Source organism: Bufo gargarizans, chromosome 1, assembly GCF_014858855.1.
Source record: "Bufo gargarizans isolate SCDJY-AF-19 chromosome 1, ASM1485885v1, whole genome shotgun sequence".
NCBI classification, from domain to species: Eukaryota; Metazoa; Chordata; class Amphibia; order Anura; family Bufonidae; genus Bufo; species Bufo gargarizans.
Window position 1 is genome coordinate 37,279,040 of NC_058080.1, and position 20,473 is coordinate 37,299,512.

At 42.5% G+C, this 20,473-nt stretch overlaps 1 protein-coding gene across 1 annotated transcript in view; it reads left to right on the plus strand.

The window, feature by feature from the left end:
* Positions 1–20,473, plus strand: part of LOC122924412 (vomeronasal type-2 receptor 26-like) — a 100,107-nt gene that overhangs the window by 15,319 nt on the left and 64,315 nt on the right. Inside the window, exons 3-4 of the mRNA XM_044275476.1 lie at positions 8,664–8,957; positions 9,420–9,464. Of these exons, the coding sequence (XP_044131411.1) occupies positions 8,664–8,957; positions 9,420–9,464 (339 nt within the window). The remainder of the gene's footprint in view (positions 1–8,663; positions 8,958–9,419; positions 9,465–20,473) is intronic.

A 20,473-nucleotide genomic window follows, 5' to 3' on the forward strand; every position in this document is an offset into this window, starting at 1 on the left:
TGTTTACCCAGATCAGAGCTATCAATGGATGTAAATTATGGGGGTATGTGGGGTTTTGTGGTGTTTTCTGTGTTTTGGTAAAAATGTTTGTTTTCTGCCTGTGAGTGATTAAGTTAGCCCATTATGTTTAGTAATTGTATCACAGGCAGAGCCTATTGTGTTTTGGTAATTGTATTTTGTTAATTGCGTCACAGGCAATGCCATTGTGTTTGTTAAATATGTCACAGGCAGAGGCCATTGTGTTGTTAATTGATTCACAGGCAGAGGCCATTGTGTTGTTAATTGATTCACAGGCAATGCCTATTCTGTTATTGATTGTGTCACAGGCAATGCCATTGTGTTTGTTGAATGTATAGTTTTTGTGTTTAAACTGTAAAACTGTAAATGATTGGCTGTTATGTTATGTCCTCAGTTCCCAACCAGGTCCACGGGGGTGGTACCTTTGTTGGAAAATGTGTATAAAAGTCAATGCGTGTGTGGTCAATAAAGACTTCCTGTTTTACATTCAACATAGAGCCTCGTCTCATGTGTGTGGGGATTGCTATACGCTGTATACTCCCCTAGCTATAACCCCTAGCTCTTGTAAGAGCTGTTCCTGTTTCTATTTCCTGTGGTGGTTACGGTGTCGAGCGGAGTGCTTGGAGTCCTCAGGAAGCACTAGGAGCATCCATCAACGGAGGTACCCAGTCGGGGTGCCAGGAGATCCGTTAAAAACACATTGCGTCCAAATGGACTCAATGAGTGCAATTTTTTTTGTCCTTTTTCTAGGCATTCTCCGAGTCAGAACATGTTATTGTTTTTGATTTGTTTTTGTACATTGGTATGAATTGTTATTTATAATTATTTCTTTAATGTTTTGTGTCTGCATGAAATCAATCACTTTTATATTTTTAGTCTCAATAATATACTCCTGGTGCGTAAACAACACAATTATTGCCAATGGCTAACATTTACTTATTCCTTTTTTTTTTACATATCATTTCATCATACCATGTTATATAGCAGAATTCACAGCATATTGTTTATCACCACTATGCACACATAACTTCATGCGTTCACATTCATTTGTATAATTTACAATTTTTCAGTATTTTTCACTTTTGTATTATTTATTTTTTGTTATCTTACAATTTTTTTCACACATTTCTAATTTTCATTAATTTTTATAAAACATTTTTTATGGTTTTATTATTGGTTGTTGTATTATGATTATTATGGATTATTGAATTATATACAGTACAGACCAAAAGTTTGGACGCACCTTCTTATTCAAAGAGTTTTCTTTATTTTCACGACTATGAAAATTGAAGATTCACACTGAAGGCATCAAAACTATGAATTATCACATGTGGAATTATATACATAACAGAAAAGTGTGAAACAACTGAAAATATGTCATATTCTAGGTTCTTCAAAGTAGCCACCTTTTGCTTTGATTACTGCTTTGCACACTCTTGGCATTCTCTTGATGAGCTTCAAGAGGTAGTCACCTGAAATGGTTTTCACTTCACAGGTGTGCCCTGTCAGGTTTAATAAGTGGGATTTCTTGCCTTATAAATGGGGTTGGGACCATCAGTTGCGTTGTGGAGAAGTCAGGTGGATACACAGCTGATAGTCCTACTGAATAGACTGTTAGAATTTGTATTATGGCAAGAAAAAAGCAGCTAAGTAAAGAAAAACGAGTGGCCATCATTACTTTAAGAAATGAAGGTCAGTCAGTCCGAAAAATTGGGAAAACTTTGAAAGTGTCCCCAAGTGCAGTCACAAAAACCATCAAGCGCTACAAAGAAACTGTCTCACATGCGGACCGCCCCAGGAAAGGAAGACCAAGAGTCACCTCTGCTGCGGAGGATAAGTTCATCCGAGTCACCAGCCTCAGAAATCGCAGGTTAACAGCAGCTCAGATTAGAGACCAGGTCAATGCCACACAGAGTTCTAGCAGCAGACACATCTCTAGAACTGGTAAGAGGAGACTGTGTGAATCAGGCCTTCATGGTAGAATATCTGCTAGGAAACCTCTGCTAAGGACAGGCAACAAGCAGAAGAGACTTGTTTGGGCTAAAGAACACAAGGAATGGACATTAGACCAGTGGATATCTGTGCTTTGGTCTGATGAGTCCAAATTTGAGATCTTTGGTTCCAACCACCGTGTCATTGTGCGACGCAGAAAAGGTGAACGGATGGACTCTACATGCCTGGTTCCCACCGTGAAGCATGGAGGAGGAGGTGTGATGGTGTGGGTGGTGCTTTGCTGGTGACACTGTTGGGGATTTATTCAGAATTGAAGGCATACTGAACCAGCATGGCTACCACAGCATCTTGCAGCGGCATGCTATTCCATCCGGTTTGCGTTTAGTTGGACCATCATTTATTTTTCAACAGGACAATGACCCCAAACACACCTCCAGGCTGTGTAAGGGCTATTTGACCATGAAGGAGAGTGATGGGGTGCTGCGCCAGATGACCTGGCCTCCACAGTCACCGGACCTGAACCCAATCAAGATGGTTTGGGGTGAGCTGGACCGCAGAGTGAAGGCAAAAGGGCCAACAAGTGCTAAGCATCTCTGGGAACTCCTTCAAGACTGTTGGAAGACCATTTCAGGTGACTACCTCTTGAAGCTCATCAAGAGAATGCCAAGAGTGTGCAAAGCAGTAATCAAAGCAAAAGGTGGCTACTTTGAAGAACCTAGAATATGACATATTTTCAGTTGTTTCACACTTTTTTGTTATGTATATAATTCCACATGTGTTAATTCATAGTTTTGATGCCTTCAGTGGGAATCTACAATTTTCATAGTCATGAAAATAAAGAAAACTCTTTGAATGAGAAGGTGTGTCCAAACTTTTGGTCTGTACTGTATGAATTATTGAATCATGTACCATATTATGCTCATTCACTCACTATCATGTTATATTGAATTGTGTGTATTTATAATTCACGTATTCACATTTATTTATTCACTTCTTCAACATTCACATTCAACACATTTACGCATCGTTTATGTGTTTTATTGCCAAGGTTTCTGTGGGTTGTTTTTCATTCCCAGTTGGATTATGCCAGGTCTGCGCATGTGCTGTGAGTTCATTCAATGCCACTGACATTGATCCCGCAAATATCATGGGATTTGCAAGCATCATCATGTGACTGGATGGTTGGTCACGTGACACATCATGTCACGAACATGCAGTCCACTCTGTACAAGTTTTTGTGTTTATGGCCCAGGTGTGTGTAGGTTATAATTATATTGAGCAACATGATTGGTCACTATGGATATAGTCCCGCATTGATGACGCCACCCCTAGACGAAGGTTCACCGAAACGCGTCAATAACCTTTCTATACAGTTTTGTCATATTAAAAACGAATTTACATAAACATGAGTATAATGGAAAGACATGCAAATGAGCAGAATCTGCCTTGTTTTTCAGCAAATTTTCTATGCAAAAGGTGTGGGACTCTGTTGAGCAGGGTGCCCCACTTACTAGCGCCCCAACAAGACGAACAGCGCCATCTATTGGTTTCATAGTCTTATGACAAGACTAATAGTCTAATAGTCTTGTCATAAGACTATGAATCCAATAGATGACGCTGTTCATGATTAGTGTAGATTGCGAATTTTCCATGCAAATGGTTTTTAGCTGAAAATCAAGGCCGATTCTGCTCATTTGCATGTCTTTCCCATATGCCCATGTTTATGCAAATTCGTTTTTACATGACAAAACTGTATAGAAAGGTTATTGAATATTATGTTAGGACAATCAGAAAACTTTTTGTAACCCTAATGATATTGATCTAGGTGCGCAGGTCCACTCAAGCCATCCAACAGATGTGAAGCAACTTTGAGGCTTACTGGCTCTCAGTCAGATGAGAGCTGGTTTGAAATGTCTCAGACGTGATGGAACATTTGGAAGTGATAGACCTGGAAAGGAAAGTATGCAATAAAGTCCGATGATGATGGGATGGAATGTTTATGAATCATAGATCGTAAATATTCCTATCTGAGGGAAAAAAAAGAAAAGCTGGTTTGGAATGTCTCATTACAAGGCTGTCATTGGAAGTTATGTTGACTCAGCATGTCATCTGTCTCATGGACTCATGGATAGATTGTTAGCTTCCACATACCTGGATTTTGGCATATAGCCTTTGTGTGGTTGTCTATTGTATGTCATAGATAATAGGAGTCCAAGAAGCATTCCAGCCATCCTCTTAATGCTGTTTCCAAACCATTTTGATGGGGTTTTCATCAATTTCTAACCTTTTTTGTGAACCAGACACCCTCTTCTTTTCCAAGGAGGTGGTTCCTAGAGTTCTCCCATAGACTTCCATTATTCTTGGGTGCATGGTAGACCACTCGAGCATACTGATGTGTTCAGCCAGAGAACATGAACACTTTGTTGCTCAATCAACACTACTGATAACCTATCCTGAGGATAGGTCATCATCTGTAAAGTGTTGGAAAACCCTTTTAATTCCTATATAGGTATCTGGACTTCGCTGCAGCGAGACACTAGACCAGTACCTCTTGTAATAGTCCTGTAATAGTCCAGCTGACCCATAGAGACACCAGTAAAAGGCACCAAAAGAACAACAGGCTCAGGTCAGGGCAGGCAGAGTTCGTGACACAGGTCTGCGATCAGGGCTGGCAACCGAAAGTCACAATGGTAAACAGGCACAAATCAGGACCCAGAGAAACAAAAGAAGTTCTCCAACTCATCTAAGGCTACTTTTACACTAGTGTTTTTGCTGGATCCGGCAGGGTTCAGCAAAAACGCTTCTGTTACTGATAATACAACCATCTGCATCCGTTATGAACCGATCCAGTTGTATAATCTTTAACATACCCAAGATGGATCCATGATAAACTCCACTGAAAGTGAATGGAGGACGGATCAGTTTTCTATTGTGTCAGAGAAAACGGATCCATCCCCATTGATTTGCATTGTGGGTCTTGACAAATCAGTTTTGCTTCACATCTGCAGTTGGTTCTCCGGTATGAGAACGGAACGGAATGCATTTTGGAGCACTCCGTTCTGTTCAGTTACGTTTTGTCCCCATTGACAATGAATGGGGACAAAACTGAAGCGTTTTTTCCCGGTATTGAGACCCTATGACAGATCTCAATACCGGAAAATATTAACGCTAGTGTGAAAGTATCCTAAAATCCTGATACTTTATCATCATATCCTTAACCCCTTAGTGACCACCCATACGTGTTTTTACGGCGGTCATTAAGGGACCTTAGGCTGGGCTGCCCAGTCTAAGCACTGCACGGGTCCCGGCTCTCACATGAGAGCTGCAGCCCTGCTCTAACAGCCCAGACCGGCAGGAGTGCAGATCCTGGCTTTTTAACACTTTACATGCCGCGGGAAATGGCGCCCGCCGCATCTAAAGCGGCGACAGAGGGAGCAGACTTCCTGTGTCTCCTATCGGCACCCTGCAAATGCGATTGCGGGGTGCCGATGTGTGTGAAGCCTACCTGGCTTCTGATGTAGGCCCCGGTCTGGGCTGTAGTAATTTCCAGCAGGCTGTGCCTCTCTGGTGGTGGTGTAATGGTGTGGGGGATGTTTTCTGGGCACACTTTAGGCCCCTTAGTGCCAATTGGCCATCGTTTAAATGCCACGGGCTACCTGAGCATTGTTTCGGACCATGTCCATCCCTTCATGACCACCATGTACCCATCCTCTGATGGCTACTTCCAGCAGGATAATGCACCATGTCACAAAGCTCAAATCATTTCAAATTGGTTTCTTGAACATGACAATGAGTTCACTGTACTAAAATGACCCCACAGTCACCAGATCTCAACCCAATAGAGCATCTTTGGGATGTGGTGGAACGGGAGCTTCGTGCCCTGGATGTGCATCCCTCAAATCTCCATCAACTGCAAGATGCTGTCCTACCAATATGGGCCAACATTTCTAAAGAAGGCTATCAGCACCTTGTGGAATCAATGCCACGTAGAATTAAGGCAGTTCTGAAGGCAAAAGGGGGTCCAACACCGTATTAGTATGGTGGTCCTAATAATTCTTCAGGTGAGTGTATAGACGGAAAAATAAAAAAGTTATAGCTCTTGGAACGCGGCAATGAAAAAAGGAAGAAGAACTCTTGGTCAGTAAGGCCCAAAACGGGCTGGTCACTAAGGGGTTAAAATAATTACAAGGATAATAAAAATATGTTTATGCATTTTAAATACTGAAATCTGTGTCCTTGTTTCTTGCTATGAATAAGTGCACAGATTTTAGTGTTTAACCCCTTAGTGACCAGCCTGTTTTGGACCTTACAACCAAGCAATTTTCTTCCTTTTTTCATCATCGCCTTCCAAGAGCTATAACTTTTTTATTTTTCCGTCCATATAGCTTTATGAGGGCTTGTTTTTTGTGGGACAAGTTATAGTTTTGATGGTGCCATTTTGCGGTACATGTATAACTTTCTGATGAACTTTTAACTCTTTCTTGGAGGGAGATGGGAAAAACAGCAATACTGCTACTGAGTCTTTACGTTATAAATTTTACAGCGTTCATTTTTCAGTATAAATAACATAACATCTTTATTCTCTGGGTCAGTACGATTTTATGCGATTACGATGATATCAAATACATATATTTTTTTTATAGTTTACTACTTTTGTGCAATAAAACCCCCTTTTTTTTAAAAAAAAGGAAGAAAATCTTTTTGCATAGCCGCGTCCCATAACTATTTTTATTTTGCTTTCTATGGAGTTGTGTAAGGTCTTGATTTTTGCGGTATCATTTTGGAATAAATAAATAAATGTTCACATGCTCATGTGAGAGCTGGGTCCCTATGTGCTATGTGATGATGTTGAGGATATGACAATAAAGGATCAAGATTAGTGATGAGCGAGCATGCTCGTCTGAATACCTGTTCGGCTCAAGCATCGCTATGCTCGGCACATGGCGGTACTTGGCTAAGCAGCCAATATACGTGCAGGTAAGTACTGCCAGGTAAGTACTGCCATCACTGTAATGCCAGTAGCCATGTTGGCTGCTGGCATTACAGTGATTGGCTGGCCGGAACGTGTAATCGGGTGTTATATAGCACCCGATGACGCGGGTTCGGCTCATTGCGAGTCAGGGTGAACTGCACTTAGAAAGGGACAGATAGTGTAGGGAGATTGTGATCGCAATATATTCCAGTAAATAACGTTTCAAAGACCTAAAAGTACTTTTAAGGACTATTGTGTGTGGTGGGAGCAATTTAATTGTGCAAAGTTGTACAAAATTTTTTTTTATACTTTGCGAAATAGCGATTATTTTGCTATATAGCAGGGGTCTGCAGTGACTTGTGACATCTGTGCAGCAATACCTTCTGTGTGTCAGGGGCAGAGATAGGAAGAATATTAGTGAAAACAATAATCTTTTTCCCATAACTTAAATTTTTGCTGTCAACGGTGTAATCCGTGAATTGTGTGATCTGCGCTTCAACACCTTGTGTGGTTCTCAGGCCCAGATATAGGGAAAAATATAAATATAAACTACATCAGAAAACAGTGTCTGTACCTCAGATTCCAATAATCTGGGCCTAGAATAGTGTCCATATTCTGTGGTGTTCTGTGACATATACTGTCCTGCATCCCAAAACTCTTTCTTTAGGGCAAATTCCAATAATCTGCGCCTAATATAGCGTCCATATTCTGTGTGTTTCTGTGACATATACTGTATGTAGTATGCCAGACCGACAGGGGAATTATACGTGAGGTCACGGTGTCAGCATTAGGTGGGCCGAGGGTAATACAGTTCTGGTTAGTCACGGTTATGTCGTCCCTGGGCAGGCGTGTACAAGTGATAAGGAGAACGGCACAGGAATTCTCTGGGGCACACTCTGGTGTAAGGGACACAGGCCAGATGGTGGTTTGAGGTGCCCTTGATGGTCTTTATTAATGTGTCTATGGCAAGGTCCCTTGTAGTCGTGACGCCAGTACCTTTTGTGGTGGTACAACCATTTACTGTAGTGTTAACTGAGGAATTGGAGACTGATACAAGGACGGTGCAATCCAACTTATAACTTTTACTAAATGTTGCTCCTGGTAACATTACATCCAAGGATTAAACAGTCTCTAGTACATCCAGACATGAAATACAGTCTCTTTGAGATGGACAGAGGTAAAGCTGCAAGAGGTCCACTGCTTACTGGTGTGATGTCTGTCTCTCAGGCTTACTGGTAGAGGACTTCTATGCTGGTCCCTGTTATCCCATCTGCACAAACCAAAGACAGACTTAAAAATGACCCAAAAAACACCACAAATGATAAATTCCTCCCATTAATACCTGTCATACAAAAGCATGGTAGCATCACATGTCATAACATATCAGTGCAACACGAAGGTCCAGAAACATCACTGGTCCACTAACAGTTCACGTGCAAATCAACAATGGGTTAATAAGTCAGTTCAAGTGTACTATTTTATAAGGGATGTTACTCTACACTTTTATCAAGCGGTGTGGGAGAGCGCCCACTTACACCTATCTTTGTAGATAATGATAAAGCCAACTAGGAAGTCCCACGTCTATGAAACGGAATTCCCTTTTTTTTTTGGGCATCAGTTTTTCTCATGTGTACACGCAGACAGGTGCTATTGCCTTACATTTATTTTTGAGGCACGATTTATGATAAAAGGATTGAACAAGTGTTACATTACTTTACAGATTAGTTATGGAGCCAGAGACCCGCTCCTGGGCAACAAAATGCTGTATCCAAACTTTTTTCGAACCGTCCAAAACTATGAAATACAACATGTAGCAATCGCTAAATTAATTAAAAGTTTTGGATGGAACTGGGTTGGGATATTAACAACAGACGACGACCCTGGAGAACGTGAAGCCGAACATCTGAGCCAAACCCTCAGTAAATATGGAATTTGCAAAGAATTTGAAGTCAGAATTTCTCTCGCAAGACATAGACCTTATCTTAAGAAACTAAAATCCTCGATTTCAGAGATTGTAATTGTTTGTGGGACGGTGGCAATACATTTTTGTAGGGCACTTGGACACTTAGCACCTTTTCTGAGGCAAAGAACGATTATCCTTCCAGCATCGTGGTCAATTGCAGAAGAGCTTGATCATCATGATATGGGTGATATATTTGATCATAGTTTGGTATTTGCTCCTCCAGCGGTTTTTATGCCTACATTACAGGAACGTTTACTTACTCATCATCCATCTAATCGACCAGAAGATAAATTACTGGAGGACATCTGGATTTACGCACATTTGTGTTTCTCAGGAAACAAAGTTAAAAATTACTTATTTCCACAATTAACTCATTTACCTCTTCATAACTGTACTGGAAGGGAGACATATAGGGAGATTTTCACTTATTATGGAAATCCAACCACCTACAAAGTATATATCGCAGTCATGAGCATGGCTCACGCTCTACATGATCTATACACCTTCTTACAGAAAACTGGAGCAAAACAGATGAAACCATTTAAATTCCAACATAAAGTGAGTGAAAATATAAAACTGTATGTATACAAGACATTACCAGTTCATGTACTGAGATCTAGAATATAGACATGATTCATTACTCTTCAATGTGTCAACAATACTTCATAGTGGGTTGTAGGAAAGCACAAGACCCTCTACTTTAGCCTTTGTGACTCCGATGAAGGTAATGGCATTGAATGGCACACACTGATTTGCCCATATCTGCTGGCGCTTGCTGCACCTAAAGTTCTGTAGAAGCGTTGGCCGTGCGCCTTACAAAGGGGCCATATCGATAGAATATGCCCCCATTGTCTCATAGATACGGGGCCCACCTCTGGGACCCACACTTATCTCCTAAACAATGGCCAGCCCTCCATTCATTTCTATAGGGCAGATGGAAATAGCCGAGAAATGTCCTTATTTTTTGCAGGGCAAGATACATTTATAAATGCTGCCACTTAATTTACCACGACCTAAACAGGAAAAACATTGTTTGTTGTGTAAAACTGAAAAAAAAACTGAATTGTAAGGTTTTTGGGGTTCACTGTGCGCTAAACATGAAATAGCATCCTTATCGTGCAGCTCAATTGTGGCGATAACAAACTTGTATAGTTTTTATTTGGTTTCATTACTTAAAAAAAAAAACTTTGAAAAAATATATTTTCATCGTCATATTAAGACAACTAAAACGTTTTTGTATTTCGGTCTACAGAGCTGTATGAAGGCATGTTTTTTAGTAAGGAACTGTAGCTTTTATTGCTATCAGTTTTGGGGTATGTATGACTTTTTGATCACTCAATTTGTTTAGGTGTACAAGATGACTAAAAAAAATTATATGTTTTTATTTTTTTCCATTACGGTGTTCACCGCACAGTTATTCTTTTTTTTAATATACTATAATAGTTCAGCCATTTTCGGATGAGGCGACACCTAATATGTTTATATTTTTTATTGTTTACATATTTTCATATGTAAAATTTGGAAATTGGTGTGGTTTAACCCCTTAAGGACCAGCGCTGTACATGTATGGCAGGCTGGTCGGGCGGGTGCAGGAGCTGTGCCCGACCGATCAGCGTCAGGGGTCCAGCAGTCACTGATAGCCGGACCCCTGCTGTATGTGCCGGCATCGGTGAAAACATCGATGCCGACGCATTAACGCTCACACTGCCGCGGTCAGCGCTGACTGAGTGGGACAAAAAATAAAGTGAAAAAAGAAGTTAAGTAAATTAAGTTTTACAAAAAAAAAATTAAAAGTTTCAAGTAAAAAAAAAAAGCGTCCTTTTCCCAAAATAAAGCAAAAGAAAAAAATGAAAAGTAGACATATTAGGTATTGCCGGCTCTATAAAAATATCACATGACCTCAGGTGAACATGTCAAAAAAATTAAATAAAAACTGTGCTAAAAAAACATTTTTGGTCACCTTACATCACTAAATGTGCAACACCAAGTGATCAAAAAGTCATATGCCCCCCAAATAGTACCAATCTAACCGTCACCTCATCCCGCTAAAAGTTAGCTTCTACCTAAGACAATCGCCCCCCCCCCCCCAAAAAAAAAATGGCTCTCAGACTATGGAGACACTAAAACTAGAGTTGAGCAGACACCTGGATGTTCGGCTGAACTTCACAAAAAACTTCAAGTTCGCGACCCGAACTTGACCCCGAACCCCATTGAAGTCAATGGGGACCCAAACTTTTGAGCACTAAAATGGCAGTAAAAATGTCATGGAAAGGGCTAGAGGGCTGCAAATGCCAGTAAAATGTGGTTAAGAGCATGACAAGTGCTCTGCAAAAAAAAAAGGGGATAGGGAAAAAACTTTAAATAACATAAAATGCATAAAAATAATAATCTTGATCTAGGAGGACGAGGTCCATATGGAGTAGGAGGTTGAGGAGAAGGTGGATGTGGCGGTGTAGGAGTAGGAGGTAGCCTACACTGCTTTTTGGTTTTAAATTTATTTTTATTTTTTTAAATCAGGGTACACCCCAAAACATTGGGAAATATAACCTGTGATAACCCCCTGCAGTCGTGCTAAACACACGTTCAGACAATACACTGGCTGCAGGGCAGGCCAGCACCTCCAAGGCCGAAAGGGCAAGCTCAGGCCATGTGCCCAATTTGGAGACCCAGAAGTTGAAGGGGGCAGACCTGTCAGTCAGTACGTGTAGGCATGTGCACACATACTGCTCCACCATGTTAGTGAAATGCTGCCTCCTGCTAAGACGTTCCATATCTGCTGGTGGTGCTGGTTGTTGTGGCGCGCTGACAAAGCTTTTCCACATTTCGGCCATGCTAACCCTGCCTTCTGAGGTGCTGGCAGTGCCCCAGCTGCGTTGGCGACCTCTTCCTCTTCCTTCGCCTTGTGCTTCCACTGTGCCCCCGCTGTCAGGTGGGGATGCCACCAGCAGCGCGTCTACCAGCGTGCGTTTGTACTCGAGCATCTTACGATCACGCTCCAATGAGGGAATTAAGGACGGTACGTTGTCCTTGTAACGGGGATCCAGCAGCATGGCCACCCAGTAATCAGCACAAGTAAGAATGTGGGCAACTCGGCGGTCGTTGCGGAGACACTGCAGCATGTAATCGCTCATGTGTGCCAGACTGCCCAGAGGCAAAGAAAAGCTGTCCTCTGTGGGAGGTGTATCGTCTGTGTCCTCTGTATCCCCCCAGCCACGCACCAGTGATAGCCATGAGCTGGTCTGGGTGCCACCCCGCTGTGAACAAGGTTCCTCCTCCTTCTCCTCCTCCTCCTCATCCTCCACCTCGTCATCCTCCAGAACTGTGCCCTGGCTGGACAATTGTGTACCTGGCGTTTGTGGGTGCAGGAACCCACCCTCGGAGCCATTTGTAAGTGACTGGCTGTAAACCCTATGAAATGATCCCTCTTCCTCCTGTGCCACATCCTCTTCCATCATCGCCAGGAGCGTTTTTTCAAGGAGACATAGAAGTGGTATTGTAACGCTGAGAACGGCATTATCGGCACTGGCCATGTTGGTGGAGTACTCGAAACAGCGCAACAGGGCACACAGGTCTCGCATGGAGGCCCAGTCATTGGTGGTGAAGTGGTGCTGTTCTGCAGTGCGACTGACCCGTGCGTGCTGCAGCTGAAACTCCACTATGGCCTGCTGCTGCTCGCACAGTCTGTCCAGCATGTGCAAGGTGGAGTTCCACCTGGTGGGCACGTCGCATATGAGGCAGTGAGCGGGAAGGCCGAAGTTACGCTGCAGCGCTGACAGGCGAGCAGCGGCAGGATGTGAACGCCGGAAGCGCGCACAGACGGCCCGCACTTTACGCAGCAGCTCTGACTATTGGGGTAATTTTTAAGGAATCTCTGCACCACCAAATTCAGCACATGCACCAGGTAAGGGATGTGCGTCAAACCGGCTAGTCCCAGAGCTGCAACGAGATTTCGCCCATTATCGCACACCACCAGGCCGGGCTTGAGGCTGACCGGCAGCAACCACTCATCGGTCTGTTGTTTAAGGCCCGTCCACAGCTCCTGCGCGGTGTGGGGTTTGTCCCCCAAACAGATACGTTTTAAAACTGCCTGCTGTCGTTTACCCCGGGCTGTGCTGAAGTTCACAGATTCTCTCCTATTCTCTCCCTGAAATCACCAGCAGCCGCATCCTCTCCCTACACTAGTAAAAGCAGAGTGACGTGCAGCGCTACGCGACTCCAGCTTATACCGCTGCCTTCTCAAACAGCTGATCGGCGGGGGTCCCGGGTGTCGGACCCCCGCCGATCAGATGCTGATGAGCTATCCAGAGGATAGATCATCAGTTTAAACAAAGTGCAGAACCCCTTTAAAATTATCCCAGTGAAATCTTCCCTTCAAAAACAGCAGTTTACGACCACATATGGGGTGTTTCTGTAAACTACAGAATCAGGGCCATAAATATTGAGTTTTGTTTGGCTGTTAACCCTTGCTTTGTTACTGGAAAAAATTGATTAAAATGGAAAATCTGCCAAAACAGTGAAATTCTGAAATTGAATCTACATTTTCCTTTAATTTTTGTGGACACCTAAAGGGCTACCATATTTGTAATATCAGTTTTGAATACCTTGAGGGGTGTATTTTCCAAAATGGAGTCACTTTTTTTAAGTTTCGATCCAAATTTCAGAAAAAATTTAATTTGCCATGGTAACAAGGAAATTTTGTCAGTAAAAGATATATAACCACCTCATCCATTTGCTCACGAGAGGCCATCACAGCTATCCTGATTGAAGAAGCTGCGTGAAATCTTGCGTGAATTTCAAATTTCGTCAAAGTAGCCAAATAGAATTTTAGAAAAAAATTTCTACTAGTTATGTTCTGTTCAGGGTATAAAGATCCTAAATGTATACATATAGGCTGGGTTCACAGCTGATTAGATTTTTATACTAGGGTTATTAAATGCCTAGCTGAAAAACAATTCGCTGCAAACCATGTTAGTTGACGCATGAAAGATCAGACCATGTTTTGCATAAACATTTTAGTACAATAATTTAAGTGATATTCCACGTATAGTTGAAAGACGATTTTCCACAAATATTGCATTGTTAGATTCATGTTAGCAAATGCGTTACTGCATAAATCATGTGTTTCAGACATTTTTATACAAAAATCTAATTGTTCAACTATTAATATTAAACAAATAGTTCAAAGACATTTCACCATAAACACTGCATTGCTATATTCGTATTAGCGGACGCATTACTGCACCAAACCATGTGTTTTATAGACATTTTAGTACAAAAATGTATTTGTTCAACTAGTGTAATATTAAATGCAGTGTTCAAAGAGATTTCACCGCAAACACTGCATTATTCCCAAAGTAAATTGTCAATACCAGTGTGCAGTGTGTTTGTAGATGGGTAGGGACTTTTTATTGCACCTCTGTAAATCACAGAAAACACACTTGCAATTTTGCTAGTACTGTACAGTAATCCGTGAGTACCAAATCATTTTATTATATATGAAACCTACAGTATGAGTTTTCTTTTAGAGGCCTTATGATTCCTCCTGCTGTTTGTCTTTACAACCCCAGTGAACCTCTCCTAGTGGGGCACCTTTTTTTTCCTACGAAGAGACAACAAAACTCCATGTGCTAGAGAAGATAATCAAGAGAGTTTCCCTGTGGATGAGTTCTGTGAGAACAGTCGGCGTTTGGACTGAGGAGATTCAGGGGGAAGTGGAGGACCCCATCCATAGCTGTGTTGATGGTGGTAGTAGTTTGGACCTGTAGCTGTAGTGGTGGCAGTAGGAGCAGTGGTAGACAGTGGCATCGCCATGAGGGGGCCACGGCCCCCCCTACATCACGCTGTGCCCCCCAACTGAGCAGCTCGGGGGGGGCGGCGGCCGCAGGGCACAGGGAGATGACCGCATCAGTCAAGATGGTGGTTGAGGTGCCCTTGATGTTAAGGGTGCTTAGGGTGCTTGTTGCGGCTGAGTCCCTTGATAGTTTTTGTCGTGACGCCAGTGCCGTTAATGGTGGTACAACCATAGGTAGTAATAATGAGGTAGACAGTGGTAAGATGCAACTCACAACTTTTACTTTGGATGTCTTTTAGTTGCAGTAGTACAAATATGCAGTCTCTTGATGGTACAGAGTTAATTCTGCAAATCCACTGTTTTAGGCTGTTTAGGTTTCGTGGTTTTGGAGCAGTGGGTTAGGTGTACCTGGTTACTTTAGATGTGCTGGATCCTATTCCTTGTCTTTCCCTACAAGCTGAATATTTTAGACAGGAAAACTCAACTGTCTCTTAGAAGTTTGGTGTGGCTGCCTGATGCTATAAAACCTCCACCATGCAAAGGTGTCTGTGGCCCTCAATAATGGCTCTTATCACCAATGAATTCCTAACAATGCTTGTTTCTTTTCCAGGGAGGCAAACTCTTCTCCTACTAGTCAGGGATGCAAGTCTATAGTCCGGCCACAGAAGGAAAACGCTCTGCTGCGCCTCACATCTGAGTATCACCTACTAGCGAAGTTGGCTCCACTCACTAATCTGTGTCATGAAGTCTTCACTCTACATTCTCTCCCACTAATCTGATCTGACCACCTCAGATCTGCTCTCTTCTGAACTGCATCTTTACTCCAAGGATCTGGACTAATCTCAACTCTCTCCTGGTCTCAACTCATCTGTCTAGGCCTGACCTGGATATATATATGACCTGAACTTTATCCCCATCTAGTGGTGGGATGTCTAAATTACACCTAATAGGCCTGTTAACAGGGATTTTGCAAATACTTACATACAAAATCATACATTACAACCTAGTGCTTTTAATCATGTAAAAAGTGCTTTTAAGCAGTGCCCACACACACGTAGTGGGACGCTGCATAAGCTCTTGTTACCGGGCTGGCACATGATGGGGGGCTCTTATTACTGGCACCTGATGGGGGACTCTTGTTACTGGCACATGGGGGGGTGCTCTTGTTACTGCCACATGATGGGGGGAGCTCTTATTACTGGCACATGGGGGGCTCTTTTTACTGGCACATAATGGGGGGGCTTATTACTGCCCATTTATGTTATTTTTACTTATTTTTTATTGTGTAAAACACCATTCGGAAAAAATGACATATGTTTAATGTCCTGGTCGGTATGATTACAGAGATACCATTTATATATAGGTTGTTTTTTATGTTTTACCACTTTTAAATCATTTTGAAAACAAAAGTCGCCGTTTTCTGAAAGTCATATTATTTTTATTTTTATGGCAATAGTCTTGTGACTATTGAGGGCTCATTTTGGTACAAACCGGATTCCAAAAAAGTTGGGACACTAAACAAATTGTGAATATAAACTGAATGCAATGATGTGGAGATGGCAAATGTCAATATGTTATTTGTAATGGAACGTAGATGACGGATCAAACGCTTAATCCGAGTAAATGTATCATTTTAAAGGGAAAATACGTTGATTCAAATTTTCACGGTGTCAACAAATTCCAAAAAAGTTGGGACAAGTAGCAATAAGAGGCTGGAAAATGTAAATTTGAGCATAACGAAGAGCTGGAAGACCAAGTAACACTAATTAGGTCAATTGGCAACATGATTGGGTATAAAAAGAGCTTCTCAGAGTGGCAGTGTCTCTCAGAAACCATTGTCAGTGAACACAATCCACCGCGCCATCCGCCGTTGCCAGCTGAAACTCTACAGTGCAAAGAAGAAGCCATTTCTAAGCAAGATCCACAAGCTCAGGCGTTTTCACTGGGCCAGGGATCATTTACAATGGAGTGTGGCAAAATGGAAGACTGTTCTGTGGTCAGACGAGTCACGATTCGAAGTTCTTTTTGGACATCTGGGACGCCATGTCACCCGGACCAACGAGGACAAGGACAACCCAAGTTGTTATCAACGCTCAGTTCAGAAGCCTGCATCTCTGATGGTATGGGGTTGCATGAGTGCGTGTGGCATGGGCAGCTTGCATGTCTGGAAAGGCACCATCAATGCAGAAAAATATATTCAGGTTCTAGAACAACATCTGCTCCCATCCAGACGTCATCTCTTTCAGGGAAGACCCTGCATTTTTCAACAAGATAATGCCAGACCACATTCTGCATCAATCACAACATCATGGCTGCGTAGGAGAAGGATCCGGGTACTGAAATGGCCAGTCTGCAGTCCAGATCTTTCACCTATAGAGAACATTTGGCGCATCATAAAGAGGAAGGTGCAACAAAGAAGGCCCAAGACGATGGAACAGTTAGAGGCCTGTATTAGACAAGAATGGGAGAGCATTCCTATTTCTAAACTGGAGAAACTGGTCTCCTCGGTCCCCAGACGTCTGTTGAGTGTTGTAAGAAGAAGGGGAGATGCCACACAGTGGGGAAAATGGCCTTGTCCCAACTTTTTGGGGATTTGTTGACACCATGAAATTCTGATTCAACATATGTTTCCCTTAAAATGGTACATTTTCTCAGTTTAAACTTTTGTTCCGTGATTTATGTTCTATTCTGAATAAAATATTAGAAGTTGGCGCCTCCACATCATTGCATTCAGTATTTATTCACGATTTGTATAGTGTCCCAACTTTTTTGGAATCCGGTTTGTATCATTTTGTGGCACTTGAGACATTTTGATCACTTGATATTATGCTTTTTGTGCGGTGAGGTGACCAAATATGGTTGTTCTGGCACCGTTTTTATTTATTATTTTACGCCGTTCACCCGAAGGATGTTTTTATAGATCAGGTTATTATGGACATGGCAATACCTAATATGCTTATTTTTTCAGTTTTACAAAATAAAAGCATTTTGGAACAAAATTGCTTTATGTGAGGCCAAATTTGTCAGTTTTATTTTTATTTTTTTATGGCGTTCACTTGATTGGGTGGAACATGGAATATTTTTATAGAGCTGGTCATTATGGACGAGAAAATGCCTAATATGTTTAGTTTTTTTTAATATGAAAATGGCTGGATGAGGGGAAAAGGGCACATAATTTTTTTTCTTGAAACTTTTTATTTTTTTTGGGGGGGGGGTCTGATCGTGGTTTCAATGCAGTACAATACATGCTGTAATGCACTGCATTGAACTGTCAGTATTAGGGCTCATGCACAAGATCGTGTGCAGCGTTTGCTGCAGACCGTAAATAGCTGGTGCTGCGGAACAGACACACGGAGGTGGACAACACACAAAATCTTGCATTGACATAAGTATTCAGCCCCTTTACTCAGGACACACAACCTTTTACTCAGGTCTGAAGCCCCTTTGGCAGTGATTACATTTTTTAGTCTTCTTGAGTATGATACCAGATTGTTTGCACTCCTGGATTTGTGGATTTTCTACCGTTCTTCTCTGCAGATCCTCTTGACGGTGGTATTGGTTATCAGCCGTCCGACCCCTAGCCCTACTCCATTCTTTACCCTCCAGTCCCCATATCTTACCTCCACCCATACCCCCATCTCTAACCTGCCCCAAAATGACACACGAACAGAAGGCTTGGAATAAATCGGCCACAGCAGCCGTCTTTTATTAACATATAAACATAACATATAATGAATAACAATTCTCCTCCCCCCGAGGGGAGGTCCTTGAAGCCTCCAAACAACTGCAAATACCCCACTGGATAAGCCATCTTGCCTCCAGCCATTGCCCACCAGCTCAGAAGCACCACTGAATGGCCCCTTATAAATCCGTCACCACTGGGAGGCCAGCCCCAACCATGGAGTCCTCCCAGCATCCTCCTCTGTGAATCTGACCAACTTCAAGGACCTCCCCCCGCCACCGACGCGCCGACTTGACCGCCTTAAGTCTGCGCGTTCCTCCGCAAACGCAAGGCTACCTCAATCCCCTCCTGGATTGCTAAACTCCACATGTCCAGGCCAACCGCATTTAAATGCACACCGTCCGCCCTCCAAAAACCCCCAACACCCTTTTCAAGTTCTATATGCCTCACTGCCACTGCCCCATTCCTTGCCATGAACCTGCCCATTGCCCTATTTACCTTAATACGGGCCCTGTTCACACCCACCACTGAACGTGCATCCCTCCAAACCATCCTGGTTAAAATTTCATTGAACTATTGAAATCACAGGGTCGATAAACATCTCAATTTATTCAGCATTTATGTTGCAGGCCATGGTAGCACGTTTAGGACACACAGGTTTCTTACAGTAGCATGAACAACATGCCTGGAGTACTGTTGAAAAACGGCTACAGGGACACTGGAGAAATGGCCACACCACTGTCCGCCCTGACAGTCACTGGATTATTGCCATGAGGGACAGGAGCCTGAAAACAAGTAGCTTCCATATAATATGTTGGCCAAACAGGGGCTGTGGTTGGTCCCTTATATAGCACTGGAAATATGTCAATATTATATAAGTGCATACAATAAATAAATTATGTCATCAGGAGCAAAAGATGAGTATGGTCATCACTGAGACATGACCCCCCTAAGGGGTGCATAAAAAAAGAATGATTTCCATATTCTACTACATACTACTTCCATATGGAAGGGAGGGACTGTAGTACCAGCAACTTGGCCAGGTGCATGTTCAGCTTCTGCGCCGTTGGATCCGTGCACGCATACTGCTGTCATTTTGTAAACACCTCAGTGATTGATTGCTGTCCAAATAAGTAATAAGGAGGAAGCGGAGTATCAGGAGCTATAGACAACATTGAAGTTGATGGGGAGCTTCCCTCTGCTGAAGTTGACGAGCCCCAACTGCTGAAGGGGCTGTGGGCCAGTGGGAGATGCAGCGGTTCCTTTGGAGGACTTAGGCATGTGCCTGTTGGCCATAGTGAACAGTAACTTTACTAGTAATGTAATGGATTAACTATAAATGTCACAGCAGTTGACCAAGATGCACATGGCAATTTATTGGACTGCCCTTTAATACTCAGGCACAGTAATTCTATATGTAAAATAAGAGATTAACAGAAAATGTGCCAGCAGTTGAACAAGATGAAAACGGCGATATATTAGACTACCCTTTAATACTGAGGCACAGGAATTCTATATATAAACTAACAGATTAACTGGGATTGTGGCAGCTGGTGTACAAGATACACAGGGTGATTGCACTGAGCCTGTCCCTGCAGTCTCCCTATGCTCTCCCTACAGTGTCTAAAAACTCTCCCTATGATCTCCCTTGCACTGTCCCTGCATTCTCCCTATCCATATTATACAATTAAAAGTTTTCTGCAACACTATCCCGAGCGCATAAGCACTTGTCATGTTTCTCCCTATGCTCAGCTCACAGGACAATGGTGGAGACCACGCCAGATGAGGGTTTTATAGGGCTGTGACATCATAAGGGCTGGGTATCCCCTGATTGGATGGCTGCACGGCATTATGGGTCATATCACATTCCCGGGCTTCTTACTTTTCCTTTGTAACGTGTTAGAAAAAAATTGACTTGTTACCATGAAGCGAAATTTGGATGTGTGGCGAATCAAATTTTTCCTAAACTTCAGATCAAATTCTGTTTCGATTGCTTCGATTGGCTCAACACTATTGATGACCCATCCTGAGGGTAAGCCATCAATATAAAAATCCTGGAAAATCTCTTTAATTTACTATTGTGTCCACCTTATT